Genomic DNA, 17290 nt, shown 5'->3' on the forward strand with positions numbered 1-17290 from the left:
TCCTTACACATTCAGGAAAGAAAGCTGAAAGCAAAAGAATCAGAATTTATACCCAGTATGGCCAAAGGGAATTCTATTCCCAACACATCTGGAGAACACCAGGTTTGAAGAAAACTGATATGGGAAACTTGGGACCAATTTGGAGGAGAAAAATAAAATTGATCTTCAGAGTAGAAGACAACACCTAGAAGGAAAGATGGATGGAATTTCAGGGCTTGTCCGTATGCCCTAAAAACCGAATCTGACATTTCATTTGCCTCTTTCGAGCTCTTTCAGGTCTTATGCAACTGTACAGCAGCAGCTTTTGGGCTGGTGTCCTCAATGGCCAATTTAAAGGATCGTCATTTTAGAACTGAGGAATATTAAATGGTCATCACTTATCCTCTATAGTATTTTTTGCAATTTAAATCAGAAAGATACCTGAAATAAGCTACTCACCCCACCAAACACAACCCTCAGATCACTCTGATCTCCTCTCTTCTACTAACAACATGAAGTGTAATTCGTGTAATTGCATTCTATCTTGTAAGAAAATGTATTTATTCTACTAATGCCTTGAATTGTAAAAAATGATTATCCCTAGAAAAAATGACACATATAACAAGAAGCACAATGCACAGAATAAGTCATTATAGTTCCTTCACCAATTCAGGATTCTCATGTTTTGGAGCCAGATCAAGTCTGAGTGGATTTCGTTCTCAATGCAGCGAAGCACAGCAAATTCTTCATGCACCACTGCTACTTTAGGAAGAATGGGAGACTGTAAATATCAAAATGACTTTCAAATGAAGTAACAAGGTCTGTTTCAGATTGACACTGATTTCTTTCCCCATAACCTAGGAATTGAAAATAAGGACACGCCCCAAAGTGCAATTCTCATCTTTGCATAAGTCACTCAGTTTCAACCTTGATAAAGCTGTTTTGAGTGACTGGCCTGCTTAACTTTTAAAGGTGGTTAAGCTCCATCACACAGGATTCCAAGATGGCAGAGGAAAAGAAGGGGACACCGCACATTTCCACTTTTGCTTCTTCAAGGGCAGGCTGCCACCCAAAGCCACTAGCTCATGAAATGGAAGGGCTGTCCACACACAACTTCTGTTAGATGTGCTTGTGTTTCTTGAGATGTTGGAGAACTTCAGATGAGGCTGCTTAGGCTTCACATCACCTATCACAGCTGCCATTCTGAAGGGAATCTGGCACGGTGGATAGTGCAACCTTTCAAAGCATCTTCATTAACCTGGCATGCAGAGCACTAACAGAAAACCTTGGGGTGCAAAGGGGTAGCAAGGGCTATGATCAGGGTAGCCACACCGCCTATTGCAATATGCATGGAATACAAGTAGTCGATCGGAATCTCTATAAACAAACTGCATATACATTAGAGTAATAATTAAATAAATAAAGCCCTTTGCCTGAAATCTGGCAAGCTGGAAATATTACAGGTGAGACTCTCCAAGGTCATGCTAGGCAGAGGCCACATGAGCCAGCCAGCCAGATTTGCTATTCTAAGAGAAGCAATTTCTCATTTTTCTAACAGTAGCTTCTTCTCTTACTGATCAGCTGCGGAGAAGGAGGAGGGGAAAGATGTGCTTTCATTGCTACAAGTGAAGGGGGATCAGCCACCATCTCATTGCCCAGAGCTCAGTCTTTATTTTTTTTTAAGCGTTCAGTTTCAGTCTGCCACAATTTGGTACCTTCCAAATATACTGGACAACAGACCCCATGGTGCCAAGCCATGCAAGTGTAACCTAAGCCCATAATTAACTACTAGCCTGATAACTAAATAGAACTTCCAGATCCAAAGACTCCACATTACTGAAAGCCAGACCCTCAAGGCAAACAAGAGGAGGAAGCCGCTGTCTTCAGACCCTGCATGCAGACATCTCAGAGACATCCCTTTGGAAAGTTGCAAACCTAAAAAGCTAAAAGTCATACTGGCAGAAAAATCTATCAATCTCAATACTTCTAGAAGACAGCAGTTTGAGAAAGGCTGGTCTAGAAAAAGAACATGTCCTTGGAAACAGAATAGTGGGCAAAATGCCTGATCTAGCAGGGCTATTTCAACTTCCTTAACCAGCATTTTGCTCAGTTTCCATCCTCCTCAGTTGTCCTAAAGCACACTCATAGCTCTTTCTTCTTCCTGAATACTAGGTTGCCAGGCGAACAAAGCCCAGTACTTCAACATTCAAGCCTATCAGGAATCCCAAGGAATAGCTGGATACACAAGAAGAGAGGAAAACATGCAGGTCCAGGCCCAGGAATATTAGGACTCTAATTATGTGCCATAAAGCTATGGTTTTTCCAGTAGTAATGTATGGCTGTGAGAGCTGGACCATAAAGAAGGCTGAGCGCCGAAGAATTGATGCCTTTGAACTGTGGTGCTGGAGAAGACTCTTAAGAGTCCCCTGGACTGCTAGGAGGTCAAACCAGTCAATCTTAAAGGAAATCAACCCTGATTGCTCATTGGAAGGATTGATAATGAAGCTCAAGCTCAGATACTTTGGTCACCTAATGCGAAGAGAGGACTCTTTGGAGAAGACCCTGATGCTGGGAAAGATGGAAGGCAAAAGGAGAAGAGGACAGCAGAGGATGAGATGGTTAGATAGCATCACTGAAGCAATGAGCATAAAACTGAGCAAACTCAGGGAGGCAGTGAAGGACAGGAAGGCCTGGCGCAATATGGTTCATGGGGTCACAAAGAGCCGGACACGACTTAACGACTGAACAACAACAACAACAATTATGGGCCATCAAGTTGGTGTCAACTCTTAGCAACCACAGAGATAGATTGTTGCCAAGATATCCTGTCCCTAACCTGGTCCTTCAGGGTGGCAGCAGAAAATGGAAACAGAGGAGGAACTACATAACAAAACTAGTCCTTCCAAATATATACTGGTTCCAGTGCAGAGCTGAGAAGCACCATTATAAGGTCTTCCAGGAGTAAATCTAGCATCAGTGGAAAACCTGCCACAGGTGCCCCACAAGCTGTTCTCCTTGGATTTCAAAACATCTGAACCTAGACACTGAACATTCTACTCCTGCACTGACTCAGGTGAAAAACGGCAATTTAATTACATTATTATTCCATAATGGGCATTATGTTTCTTGTTGCGGAAAATCAATTCACATGCAAAGACTCTGATTGAGACAAAAAAAAATAGACCTTAATGAACTAGTGCATCAATGGAGAACAAGGTTTATTGCTCATAAAATGAGAAATATCCCCAACTGCATCATTTGCTTTCCCTCCGACAGAGAAAGAAAGTTATTGACTCCTCTAGGAAATACAAAGTATAGCAAAAGTCCTCTTGACCTGCCTGACAAGGATTATGAGACGGTTGTATGTCAGAAGTCCTTAATATTTACAGGATCACTCCCAAGATGCATTCCACTCACACATGGATTTTGTTAATATGACCATGCCTGGGGCTTCCAGTGACTAAATCAGTAACAGAAGCTCAACAGAGAGCAATAATAGCTCTGCTTGAACATCCATGCCTTAGTAGGAGCTGCATTTCTTCATTTTAATTAATTGCCCAGAAAGCAGGAGAGGGAAAAAAGGCACTGATCATTAGGAACAGAGCATTAAAAAAGGTTGCTTGAGCCTTCTCAAAGATTTTCACACAACAAATTTGTGTGCTTTGCCTTTAAAAATGTCCTGTTGACCCTCATGAGGCAGAAGGAACAACCAGTTCTCTTGAGACAGGTCATAGCAAAGAGACTCTGCCACCTCTTTTTGACTCTGTTTAAAACTTTCAAAAGGATCCTTTCCCACCAGAGAGTGAAACATCCTCCTATGAAAAATATGCACTCCTTTGCAGGATGTCACAAACCTGCTAGAAGGTGCAATTTAAGAAGGGCTCCCTAATGAAAAGCTGGAAGGAGGGCTGCTCAGTAAAAGGTGATTCCCCCCCCACCCTTCATATTTATCACTGCCCCAATAATAGAGAATTTACATACCTCAGACTTGAACTCTTGGGATACCTGGAGTTCTCTAACCACGGTTGTTTTCTTGTAGGCCTTTTGTTACCATGCTAGATGACACCATCACTGGATGGTGTTCCCTAGCCTGGTAACAAAACATCTGCAGAAAAACCACCAAGCTCAGAGAACATCAATTATCCAACATTTATCACTTGTGGAGTTGAGGAGCTGCCCAATACTGATTCTCTGTTCAGTCCCTGAAAGCTTATATAGTATTCAGAACATTATATAAGGAGAGAATCATACAGTCTTAAAAAGTCTTAATGCAGGCGTCCCTAAGCATGCTGGATAGAGAAACCACCATTAGGAGCCAGACAGTTGTCTTGGAAACAATGAAACTGACATAATCACAAGCCTACAGCCTTCTGCCATAAATCCAGAAAACCCCATAACAAGGCCATTGGTGCAGATGACAGACCGACACTGAAACAATACAGTGCTCCTGTACAAGCAGTTACTTGCTAAACCAGTGATGGCAAACCTATGACACGCATGTCAAAGGTGACACGCCACAACATTTTGGGTGACATGCCAGCATTCACCAACACCCGACAACAACTATTCTCCCTGTTTGAGTTACCAAAGAAACTGAGTTTGTTTTACTCGTATTTCATTTTTGTAATTATCTGACGTTTCTTTATATAATACATAGCACCACATAGGATTGGACTGTATTTTTTTTAAATAAATGAATACATAAAGAACTGTTTCTCTTTTGTTCAGGGGGCGGGGTGACACATCAGCAGAGTCAAATTAGGCATTTTTTTTAACTTCTGACATACCAAGCCCAAAAGGTTCACCATCACTGCCCTAAACTATACTAACATCCCAGTGGGTTGAACACAACAGAGGAACCTCTAACAGCCAAACACTGTTGCTAAGCCAGTTCCACTGTTTTCTAAGAACAAAACTCTTTTTTTCTCTATAAACCAGAAAGGCATAGAAAAGGGGAAGTATCTGGCTTAGTGACAGATCTTCCAAGTAGACCAGACCAAGAAATCAACTACTTGTACTGACATTAGCTATAATAACAGAATCTTGCAAGTCTGATTTTCTTGTACCTCCTCCTCCTATTTTTAGTTCAGTGAGTTCGGGAGGTGTCTCTCTGAGTCACTTCATGTTATCTGGCGGCTATGGACTTAAAATATATTTCAGCCCCTTGTGCCTAGGCAACAACTTTTGTGTAACTCTGTCACGGCCATCTTCCTTCTTCTCTACTCTTAGGCACATGACTGAGAAGGATGGAATTTATGAGAGAGAGAAGGTGACACAAGTTGAGGGGTGGGGTGGGGACTGAAAATGGATAGAGGTAGAAAGGTAGCCAGCAACAGAAGAATAAGGAGAATTAATATTCACAGATTTGTTACTGAAAGGTAGCTGCGTATCGGGTATCACATACCTAGAAATATTAAAAATAGAAAACAGTTTTGGGACATTCAAATGTTTCTTTGTGCTTAAAAGCACTCTTTGTAGACTTACCCTTAGCATCACTTCTTTGCCCAATAAGTCATACAGAGAAGCTCCTTTCGACGTGATTTCTGAAGCAAGTTGCCTGGCTGTCTTCAAATCACTGATCTAAACAAACGTTTGGAGAAATCAGAGTTTACCTTTCAAGAAGTGGTTCACAGTAAGGAGTGGAGAGGGAATACTCCTAATTAAAGCTATGTACTGAGATAGTAATACATTTGGAAGTGCCTGTCTCAAAGCAGATTAATAACTATAGTAATTTGTGCAGTGGTTTCAGTGGATCTGAAAAATTTATTTATTCATAAGTTGGTGAGCAGTAAGCTGCACATTACATTATTTTTGCTGACCATTTCAATTGTGAAGGAAAAATAGCTGCACAGAGCTCCAAGCTGGAACGTGCTCCTGGACTGGATTGAGGGGATGGGGGAAGGGCCCCATTACCTCCTTACCAAAGTACACCATGGATGCTGTTTGCTCCACAAAATATCATTCATAGAATATGCCATCTCAGTGAGCAAGGTGCAGCTGTGGGAAAGAGCCAGAATTTGGGATGGGTCCACGATCCAGATAGAGCATACCACAGATTGGATACCATGCAAAAGCTAAGGTTGGGTCATGCTTTGCAAATGCTTTTCGGAAGAGGAACTTCAGGAAGTGTGGAAGCGTGAATGAAGTACATGTCTGGGACTCATCTAAACAGCTGCAGCCTTTTCTGTAACAGCTGCACGATCTAGAAAAAGATTAAACTGTTTTAATGAGTCTCAGACTGGCACCTCATTTGCATTCACACACTTCCTACAGCCCTTCTTCCAAAGCATTTCTTCAAAATGCAAGTATCCAGCTGAAGCACTTTTTTGTGAAAACGTATGCATCCTAACACTGGCCTGAAAGAGCCAATAGTCCTGGACTAATCAGAAATATCTATTCCTGTCTATAAACTGAATGTGCCCCTCTTAAGAAATAGCATTTCCTCAAGGAGGAGGAAACGGGGTGCTACTAGAACAGTGTTTCTCAACCTTGGCAACTTGAAGATGTCTGGACTGCAACTCCCAGAATTCCCCAGCCAGCCTTTCTTGTTTTGTCTTCCTCTTTACTTTTGAACCCTTTACTTTCTCTTGTTGTAATTATTATTTGAGTCCCTTTCTCCCTGCTGCAGTGATAAGTTGCTCATTTTTAATTGCTTGTTTTACCTGCCTTCATTGTTGCATCGTGTCTCTACATTAACCTTGCACTCTAGTTCGTTTGAACTCCACTTTTTCTGCATTAACAATGTCTGCTAAATGAGCAGTTCTAGATTTTTACCTGCATGTTATTTGGTGGAAATTAGCAAATGGGAGCATTTGACAATGTGTCCCTGCAGCAAGATGCGCACCTAGATTCACACACCATGCTAAGCTACAATGCTATTTTCAGGTTTGGCTTATCATGGCATGTGAATCTCACCATTGCAGTTTATACACTACTGCTTATGACTTAGCCTAAAGTACAGACCCAATCAACCATGATTTATTCAACAAATTATGGTTTAGCACAATGCATGAATCCAGGTCAGTATGTCTACTGGATTTTGTTAATAACTATGGAAACAGAATACCTCCCCCATCCCCCTCACAGCTATTTTATTCCAGATGGGAGGGGGAAAAATCAGCCTTCTAAAACAAAAACAAACATGGTCTTCTTTAAACTAAAGTCATGTGAACTTCTGGTTAGATGGATGTAGATGCAGGATATGCTGACTTCAATCATTATACATAGGACGGCACCTAATCCACTTTATAAGGGAGTTATGACCCACCTAAATGATGCTGTAAGGCCCTAGGAGGAAAGGAAAGACTCAGCACATAAAAGAAGAAATTCAAAGTTCCTTACTTTGGAACCCAGATCAAATTTGAATTTGCTGGTGTCTTCTTCACCCACAGCTGTGGTTTCCATTCCTTTGCTCTTCATGGCGTTGTAAAGCACAGCGGTGATCTTCAGCAGCTCCTTCACAGCATAGCCATCTGCTTGGTAAAGCTTCTTGGTGTTGAGTTTTATGTGAGCTTTGGTTGCCTGTTGGAAGAACAAATGAATGCTCTGCTATCGCTATTAATAGATTTATATCCCAGGATGATGCTCCTCACAGCTATTTACAGAGAACCCCCAAATAGCTTCCAGATCAGGAAATGAAATGATGTGGGACGGTTTGGATTCCAGAATGAGGCTGTACCACATGCCTTCTGACTAGGTCCTGCAACTGCTGGGACCTAGAGCCACCTTCCAAAGATTTTCATTTTATTTATTCATCTGTTAGATTTATCTGTCTTTTCTCCAGAAATTCAAGAGGGCGTCCATGTTAACCCTTCCACCAAGGTTATTCCTACAATAGCTAACCAGCGAGGTAGGTTGAACTGAAATCATAGTTGGCCCAAAGACACCAAATATGTCTCCATGGCTGAATCCAGACTTGAATCAGGGTCTCTCTGGTTCTAGTCCTATACCCTAACAGTACATCAAATATGTTTTACCTAAAAACAGAGGCACCTTCAGTGAGGCTCTGTAATTCTAACAGAGTAAAAGGGAAGAAAAAGAAAGCTTGAGCAATGATTTTAATTGTGAGCCGCCCAGAGTCACCTGTTGGGGGGAGATGGGCGGCATACAAATTTAATAATAAATAAATAAAATAAATACATTCATCCTAATGTAGCAAATACCGTCTGGAGCAGCCAGGTCCTGATTAATTAGAAGGGAAATTCAGCACAGGAACTTTATTGCTCTAGTTTACCAAGGGTGAAATTTACAGTTGACCAGATCTTCATTTAATTGACACATCAGTTTTGTCCATGCCATGGAGCCTCCTTTCTTGCAAAGGCTATAGCTCTCTTTGTGATTTGCCATAATGGGATCACTTGTTTTAAAGGATACTTCTCTTTCAAAAGCCCTTGTAGATCCACAATGCATCCTGGATCCATTAAACTGTGATTATTCTATTTTGATTTCACTCCCTGGCGTAGGGCATAAGTCAATCCAATCTAGTACATTTACATACCCTAACACTTCTAATGCACTTGGGAAATTAAATGAGGAATATACCTGGAGGAAGGGGCACTCCTGGGAGGGGCCAACAGGAGAGGAGGAGCAAGTGGCAAGGCCTGGTTGAAAATGGAATACATTTCTTGACTTGGGCAAAGGCACAAATAGGGGATAGTGTCACTCTCTGCATTCTGTATGAGCCTTAAAATTATGTATAATGAAATTGATGTGATTAAGATAGAACAAGCACAATGATTTCATCCCAGCTATTAAGATCAACCAAAACTAGCCTTTTTGATCCCACCAGTCACAGGTCCAACAGGCAGCCATTTAAAAGTCAGTCAAGACTCAAAAGTGGAAGCATCTCAATTTGCACAGAAGGGCCTATTGTAGGTACTCAGTGTGGCAGAGGCAATACTGTCCTCCAGCAACCCAGTATTTCTCTGTGATCTGTATATCGGTGGCTATGTATAATATACTGATCAGCCCTAAATCTTGAGTAACAGACTGGTCTTGGCCATGTGGCTGCTTGCACTTTCCATAGACATCTCTGCTTATCTCTCCACTTGTCTCTTTCTTGGCCTTCCTGCCCTTCCACACACACACTTTTTTATCAGCTATCCTGCTTTCTGCTTACTGATCCCTTGCAGCAAGTCTTTAATCTCTCTCTTCACATGCAATTGAATAAATATTCATAGACAGATCAGCCATTCTTATTCACAGGCTTTAGGCAATGCCCAAAACAGCACCTTTTAATCTAACCATAATTGGAATTAGTACTCATACAGTCCCACCTCCAGTGGCAAGGCAGCAGGTGACCCGTCCAATCCTTTTTGCAGATTTTGGAGCCCGCTAACTGCTGGTGAAAATCAGCGGCACAGTTTCCTGCCATCTTGCATTCAAAACTGTCTTCTGCTAAAAACTCCAGTGATTCTGAACATGCTGTAGAAAGGATAGCTGTAATCATCTTAGATTTTATTCTGTTGATTTTGCCTTGTTATCAACAGCCTCCTTCAGATGTGTCCTGAAAGCACAAGGTTACTGCTCTGCAAACTACATCTGTGTGCATCCACATTACCACTCCTTCCAAAATAAAACTATCAACTTGAGGATGCAAATATAAAAACTGAAGTCTTCAAGAAAGTCTTACCCCTGGTGGGAGTATTTTTAGTTCAAAACATGACACAAATGGATTGTGAATGAGTTAAATTCTCAGGTAGAAATGATGGGAGACAGGATGCTTAGGAAATCCTTGGCAAATAGATGACAAATTTTCACCCCACACAGACTACTATCTGTGAATGTTCAGTTTGCTTTGACCAAGCAGAGCTCTGCTGCCTATCTCAAACTAGAAACTATTTTAAAAATGTGAACAAAATTATCTGGCTACAGGGAAAAGACTAGAACAAAAACCTGTCTTTATTCTTAAAACTTTCCAGCCTACACCTTATATCAATTTGGCACTAAACACATTCACACCAGAATTCTACTGAAGTGAAAATAGAGGGGGGAACATCTTGCAAAGTCCACAGAGATGTTAAAAACGTGCCATCAAAGTGACTTCTATATCTTTCTAATGGCAAGAGTGATTTCAAACCCCCAAATGAGTATATTAATGGATTATAATCAGTTAATATTCATACCCTGATAGCAGCAAGCTATGCTTGGAATCAAATAATAACAAGCTAATGCACTCCTACTCAGGAGTATAAACAATTGTTGCTTTTTTAAAAAATCACCTACAGGGCTCTGGAAAAAGAAAGGTGTAAGTAACAGCAGAGGGAGGAGACAAAGGCTGTGGATAATAGCAAGGACTTCTATGGGTTGGAAGAACCCTATGTTGTTAGGGGAGAAACAGAGGAAGCTATGGGAACAAGCAGGTAACTTGTCGATGTTATGAAATATGACAGAAGTGTTGCCAAAAAGATAATTTCCCTTATAACTGAAAAACAAAAAATAAAAAAAAAGCTATCCCAAGTTGAAGAAATTCACTGAAGAGAGCAGGAAAAGGATAAAGCAGGAGATCAAGGTCCTTGAGATTGGTCAAAATGGGACATCAACCAGGCCGAGCTGAAAGCTTTAGGAAGAGGCAGAAAGAATATCTGAGGGATCGCCTCTCCCCAATTACATCATTCCATTTTCTGAGATGGAGTGGATTTTAAAATCATCCTTCAACAACCACATCAACAAAGGAGATTAAAAAATAACAGAAAAGGTTCAGATTACAGTGGTGCTAACCACTGTAACGGAACAGTGCAGTTCTGTGCTAATGACCTGATAAGGCTACATAGACAAAGGAATAATTAATTTTTGAGAGCCCCTGAAATAGGTTGTCTGGAACTGAGGGCAAAGACAGACAATTATTGTTCTATAACAGAACAAGGAACCCATATTTGCAATATACTGGCCCTCTTTGGGCAACATTTAACTGCATTCTTGCTAAACTAAAATTTGCCTAATTTTTGGCTTTCCTCTTTCAAAGATGATTTGAGTTTCCACCAGTATTACAAACCACCACTAAATACAGGAAGTTGCATTTTCCTGGCATTGTTGACTTAAAACAAGAATCTAAAGAACCTCAGAGCCCCACTAATCATCTGGTCCAGGATCCGGCTTCCCACAATGGTATCCCATTTCTCTTATCCTTTGGCTCAGAGGTACCTAGCATGTTAACATCCCCACACTAAAATTCTCTTCAAATGCTTTTGCCTATAGCCATTACAGTCATTATGTCATCCTTCATTCTTGTTAACACGTTCCATAATAAATAAGATTGCTTCTGATAAGAAGAGTCATCCATTTGTCTCCACTGGAGTCCAAGCCCACCTCTTTGTACAGGTTTGGTTTGTTCTAAATGTATCCAGGGCCTACTACATCTCAGTTCTTCCTCCAATTCCTCCAATCCATGTATACTTGTTTATTTGGCCCAATATATGAAGCATTTCTGAAAATGTGCCCTTGAAGTTCCATTAGCAACCTAGAGGTTGTCTTCTAAGGTAGTTCTGTTGGCAGTTATACACATGGGACATCATCTGATAATTCCACCTGGATGACTGAGAATCTTCATCAACATACACACTGGACCTGCTCCTCCATCCCAGAATTTTTTACCAGCCTATCTATCTGAGAGATGCTGAATGCAGTCTCTACCCCAGGCAGACAAGTCATCATGAATTCAACATGTCCATTACATCTCTCTTTCCATATATTTCTAATAACTCTTCTAATACTAAGAGTGTCTTCAACATTATTAGTCTCAGGACCTATCTCCAGCTTCAACCTCTGCCATACTGAGACCCAATTCTCAAACTACAGGTCCATTTTTCTTCTCCTTCTCTCTCTCTGTTTCTTCATTCAAAACAAACAAACAAATAAAATTAACTGGAGAGCACTCTGGTACTGTATTTAATATTTGCTTACGACCTTTCTGGGCCATCGACATTAAATAAACAAACTCACCATAAACTGAGCAACAGCCTTAATGAAAAAAACCCGGTCCTGCTCTGTTTCAACATCAGAAGGGATATCAGTCTGAGGTTCATATCTGCAAAAGGCAACATATATTGAATTAAGCAGGTTCCAGCAGCATCTCATTATATTTATCTGAATTGAAACATTTACATCCCACTATTTGTGTTACAGCTGTTCAAAATGGCTAGCAATACAATGGACACATACTATACTATAAAACATTATAAAACTTAACACGAAGCAACCCAGAGCAACAATGAGAACTAAATCAGGACCAGCAGAAAGGAGGGGAAACCCCCCGTATAATACCCTTTTCTACTTGGTTCCCAGAAAATCATCAACCAAAAGATTCTCCATGGAAAGATTTCTAGAGATTCAGTGACAGATGGAAAAGAGGTGTTGCAGGATATTATTATTAATACGATTTTTCACATCTCTTGCTGAGACTACCTGGTCGGTCACCCCTGGAAGGAGGATTGCTGCTGATCTGAGCAGCTGATGATGAGACTCAGCCTGCAAGGAGAAGAAAGTAGGGAACTATTTGCAGACAACATTGCTGCTGTGCTTCATTATCATCAAGCACCTCTTCTCCTGAAAGACCAGTTCTGAAATAAGGTCCTGTTCAGTTCAGTAGAAATCAGCCAAGCTGGAATTCACTAGACCTCTTACGTAGGAAGCAACACTCATCAGTTCAAATGATTAGAAATAGCCATACTTGGGACTGCTTTAGAGACTTTGGTACCAACCTTTAATATAACAGCAGAGAGCAAGAGAAAGGTTCACTATTTTAAACTCAGAACTAAATAAAGCATAAAGCTGTCTTTGCTCTTCCAAGAAAATTACAGGTCTCTCTAAATGCAAAGAAAGCTAATTCCTTTGAAATATTTTTGAGTTCTTAATGGAACAATCCCCAAACTGAATCAAATTAATCTACTTATTGCCTAATTTTCAGTGCAGAAGGATGTAATCTTTTATGGTCTGAGGACCACACATGGATTTTGAGTGGCGTGATGGGGGCCGCACACCACAAAAAACATGGGATGAGGACAAAGGACTGGGCAGGGCTAGTCCAAAAACTAAACTTGACTGAATTGCACTGTAATTTAATTTAGTTTATGTGATTGCTCCCTGTGACTTTAATAGTTACCCTCTTCTGTCCTATTGCAAACTATAATTTAAGCAGCAATTTTTAAGAGGACTTCTGGGGAGCTGCCCCAAAAAATTGAAGATTGGGACTGCAGATAACCCAGGAATTTTAGGTTATGCATCGCCAGAATGTCTTGTTTACAAAATACACAACAAATCTTAAATTTACTTTTTTACCAACCCCATATATCTTACCAATGTCTTTTTAATATATTAGTGGGAAATTCCTCTGATGCTTAATTTCAAATGGAAAACAGTTGAGGAAAGTGATTTTAATCTCAAAAATATGCTGAGCTACCATGGAGGAACAACAGATGGTTTAAACTGATGATCAAACATCAATATTTTAAAAAGGCTTTGTGGGTATTTTAGTTGCAACCTTTTTTTAAAAAAACTGGAAATCTTCCAGAATATTTCAACCTCTGAGTTTCAACTTTAAGCCAGCTCTTTTGGAAAGCTCCAAGCATTTCAGTACTGTGATCACAACTGCTGATATTTACTTTGAAATTAAAGTTAAGTACCAACCTTTTCACCAGCCAAAGGAGTATCTCTGAAACCAACATGAAATTTGGAGTGCGAAAATTCTCCATCGAGATAAGCCGGGGATAGCCAAGAGCCCTCATCATCTCAGTAAAATCTTTGGTAACAAACAAATATGAAACCTTTAATAAATTCAAGTACAGTAACATCTTAATCTTATTCCCTCATTTCTACGCTGAACGGGAAACTTCATTCTATAGAATTCTGTTACTAACAAAGATATTCATGAAGAGTACATAAAAAGATGGACTTTTAAAAAATCTGTTCAATCGTGTCCAATGGACTACAAACCTATAAATAAATCCACACGTATTCTCAAACGGGCATTCACCTAAGAAATTGATGGGGTGGTACTTAATGTTAGGCTTAAAATAGGTCATAACAAGACTACCACCATTTTCTTCTTTGAAAGGCCAGGTGGAAGCCTTGTCCATCCCAAAAGAACTGATTCAGTGGCTAGGTCAGCACATCCTGTCAGATCTTGGTTTGTTGAATAAATGACAAACCGGAACATTAAATTCACCAACTGTGGTTTATAAATCACAACAGCTGGATGCAAAGAACACAGTACAGCTTTCTTTTATCTGTTCAATAGTCTCGGACAGTACAGTAAGGCAAAATCAAACAAACCACATTATAGATTAGTGCAGTGTGTGAACTCTGGGCAGAGAGATCCCAAGACAATGAACCTTTAAAAGAATTTATCCTCAGTGGGAGCAAAAGACACTAGATAAGGGCAGCCCCAGAGGTTTCACAACAGAAGTCACTTTGCATGCTATGCTTCAAAGCATGACATGCCGACAAATGAAAATGAAGTACAGAAAACAGCAGGCTGACGACTGAATCAGTAATGAAAACAGAGTTTAGTGTTTGTCAGAAAATATGACTCAGAATTAATCATAAGCTCCAGCATTAGTACCATGAGTCTGAAAAATAAGACATTGCAATGAGCTGTGTGTAGCTGCTTGCCAATTTTTGAAAAGTAGAAGAGAATGATGTCAGGCTTTCTTTACATGGTCTTAAAATGTGGGTCATAAATTATTATGGGTACCTGTACTCCTTCCACAAATTTTAAATTACAGAAAGGATCCATCCACCTTACTTTGCATGCTGGCCTTCTTAGATACCAGATTTGAACATCTAAGTAGCATTTAAACATCTAAAGTAGCATGAGCCAAATAAAATTAAATGGAGTCCAGAGTAGAGCTTTTCCTGTACCATTCAGGCCCTACCAATACATCTATCTGATACTTCTACACAGGGGTGTCCCCAGGGTATAATCAAAGAAGTCAAGATGGCACCCAGGATAACACAATTGAAACTTTTTATTATGCAACACACATAAAAAACAGGTGGAGCTTTGGTTGCGCTTTTATGACCACCATTTTGACTTTTGGGATCATACCTGGCAGGAACTGACTTCCATATAACCATCTTTCCCATTTCACTGAAATCTTTCCTCAGTCCCTTAGACCTCACACGATAGTGAAACAAAGACTATAGAAAACCTAAACTAATCCCACTTCCTTCTTTTATTTATAGCCCATCTTTATCTTCCCTCAGTCCACTGCTTCTCTTCTACTGAATTTTAGTTTGTAATGAAAGATGTTACCTAGTTGGGTAATGAAACATCTACAAGCAAACAACCAAGCTCAGAGAGCACCAAGAACTCCACTGTTCAACTCTGAGCTACAGATATTGGACAGATTAGATCAATTCTAGGCATTCGGATGGCCCTATGAAAATATATTAATTGATGTTAACTTGTACTATCCAAAAGGTAAATGGAACATTTCATTTTAAACTTTAACCAAGAAGATGAGGTGGTGGGCAAGAGAGAAAAACATGAAAACAATGAATGCATCTGGGAAGGTCACAAAGCTGGAGCAGAAGTTGAAAGAATCTCTCACTGTCACTTTCCAGCAACCAAAATATATGTTCTTTGTTTCAGGATGTACTAAACAGCATCAGTATTAGTAGCCACCAAAACCATGATTCTCCATGATCCTGTCCAATCCCCTTCTCAAACCAACCATTGGCCACCATAACCACAACTGCTGGCAGTGAATTAACAGAATCACAGGGCTGGAAGAGAACACAAGGATAATCTAGTCCAGTGTTTTTCAAACTTGGCAACTTTAAGATGTGTGGACTTCAACAGCATGCTGGCTGCGGAATTCTGGGAGTTGAAGTCCACACATCCTAAAGTTGCCAAGTTTGGAAAAAATGATCTAGTCCAACCCTCTGCAATGTGCAAGCAAACTATCCTCAAAAAGAAGTTCTCCAGACTCTTCTTAGAAACCTCCACAGATGGAGATCCTACAATCTCCACGTTGTGCAGGTCTTACCATCAGGAAATTCTTTACAGTGAAATGAAATCTAGGCAGGTGCAATTTATACCCATTATTTCTGGTCATATTTTCTGTTGCCACAGAAGAGTAGTAAATGCAGTTAGATATTTAGCGGCTTATTGATCAGACAGGCATTATTGATAATTAAGCAAACAGTCCAGACTGCCAGATAGCATAGTTTCTGTAGTAGCTCCAGAGAAAGGAAAGCTCATTCCACATTTCCCCCGCCCCCCCAAAAAAACTTTGGTTATGTTCACCCAAGAGCTGAGTTTATTGCTAATTAATCATGGTCTAGTGAATTAGTCCAAACTGGCCAGGTCTGTACTGCACAATAAATAACCACACTGGCTGAGTTCACACAACGTATGACCTGCCTTCACACTGCACACCCAATCAGGCCAGTAAATTAATCCATTTTGAGGATTCTTACTGAACCATGTTGCCAACAAAGATCCGCATAGTCAAAGCTATGGTTTTTCCAGTAGTAATGTATGCTGTGAGAGCTGGACCATAAAGAAGGCTGAGCACCGAAGAACTGATGCCTTTGAACTGTGGTGCTGGAGAAGACTCTTAAGAGTCCCCTGGACTGCTAGGAGGTCAAACCAGTCAATCTTAAAGGAAATCAACCCTGATTGCACATTGGAAGGATTGATAATGAAGCTCAAGCTCAGATACTTTGGTCACCTAATGCGAAGAGAGGACTCTTTGGAAAAGACCCTGATGCTGGGAAAGATTGAAGGCAAAAAGAGAAGAGGACGGCAGAGGATGAGATGGCTAGATAGCATCCCTGAAGCAATGAGCATGAAACTGAGCAAACTCAGGGAGGCAGTGAAGGACAGGAAGGCTTGGAGTGATATGGTTCATGGGGCCACGAAGAGTCGGACGCGACTTAACGACTGAACAACAACAACAACTGAACCATGACTTAACCAGTGACTGGATTCACCCAACCTACTAAGCCAGGAGAAAACTAACCAAGATTAGCACTAACTAAATGCTGCATGCTGCATAATGGCGTCTGCCATTTATCTATTATTTATTTAATTTATATAGCCTTTACCTGACCAGGTTAAACACGTCGTGTGACATGGGCCCAACCTTCAACCACATTGCAGCCTCGTGTGCCACCAGTTTTGATCTGATCATCGCACCCCCAACACTGGCCCCCCCAAAAAGGGGAGTCTCCTCTTCTCTGGCTGCTAATACAGGATGACAGGCTGACTCACTTCTTCAGCCAAGGACAATTTCAAACATAAAATACAATCCAGGTGAGTCAAGTTTGTGAGCTGACTCAGAAGGCTCTCCTCACATTGGTCCATGGA

At 40.6% G+C, this 17290-nt stretch overlaps 1 protein-coding gene across 4 annotated transcripts in view; it reads right to left on the reverse strand.

Annotated features, from left to right (window-relative positions):
• The window catches only part of IFT38 (intraflagellar transport 38), a 54905-nt gene that overhangs the window by 36634 nt on the left and 981 nt on the right, over positions 1–17290 (reverse strand). For all 4 annotated transcript variants that reach the window (XM_015887834.3, XM_007426809.4, XM_088151011.1 and 1 more), the window contains exons 2-5: positions 13603–13714; positions 11920–12004; positions 7321–7500; positions 5464–5559 (exon numbers count right to left, since the gene is read on the reverse strand). In XM_015887834.3, coding sequence (XP_015743320.1) covers positions 5464–5559; positions 7321–7500; positions 11920–12004; positions 13603–13714 — 473 coding nt within the window. The remainder of the gene's footprint in view (positions 1–5463; positions 5560–7320; positions 7501–11919; positions 12005–13602; positions 13715–17290) is intronic.

This window comes from Python bivittatus, unplaced genomic scaffold, assembly GCF_059951505.1.
Source record: "Python bivittatus isolate LINGU-HERP-01145 unplaced genomic scaffold, Pbiv_v1 ctg000640_np1212, whole genome shotgun sequence".
In the NCBI taxonomy this organism is placed as follows: Eukaryota; Metazoa; Chordata; class Lepidosauria; order Squamata; family Pythonidae; genus Python; species Python bivittatus.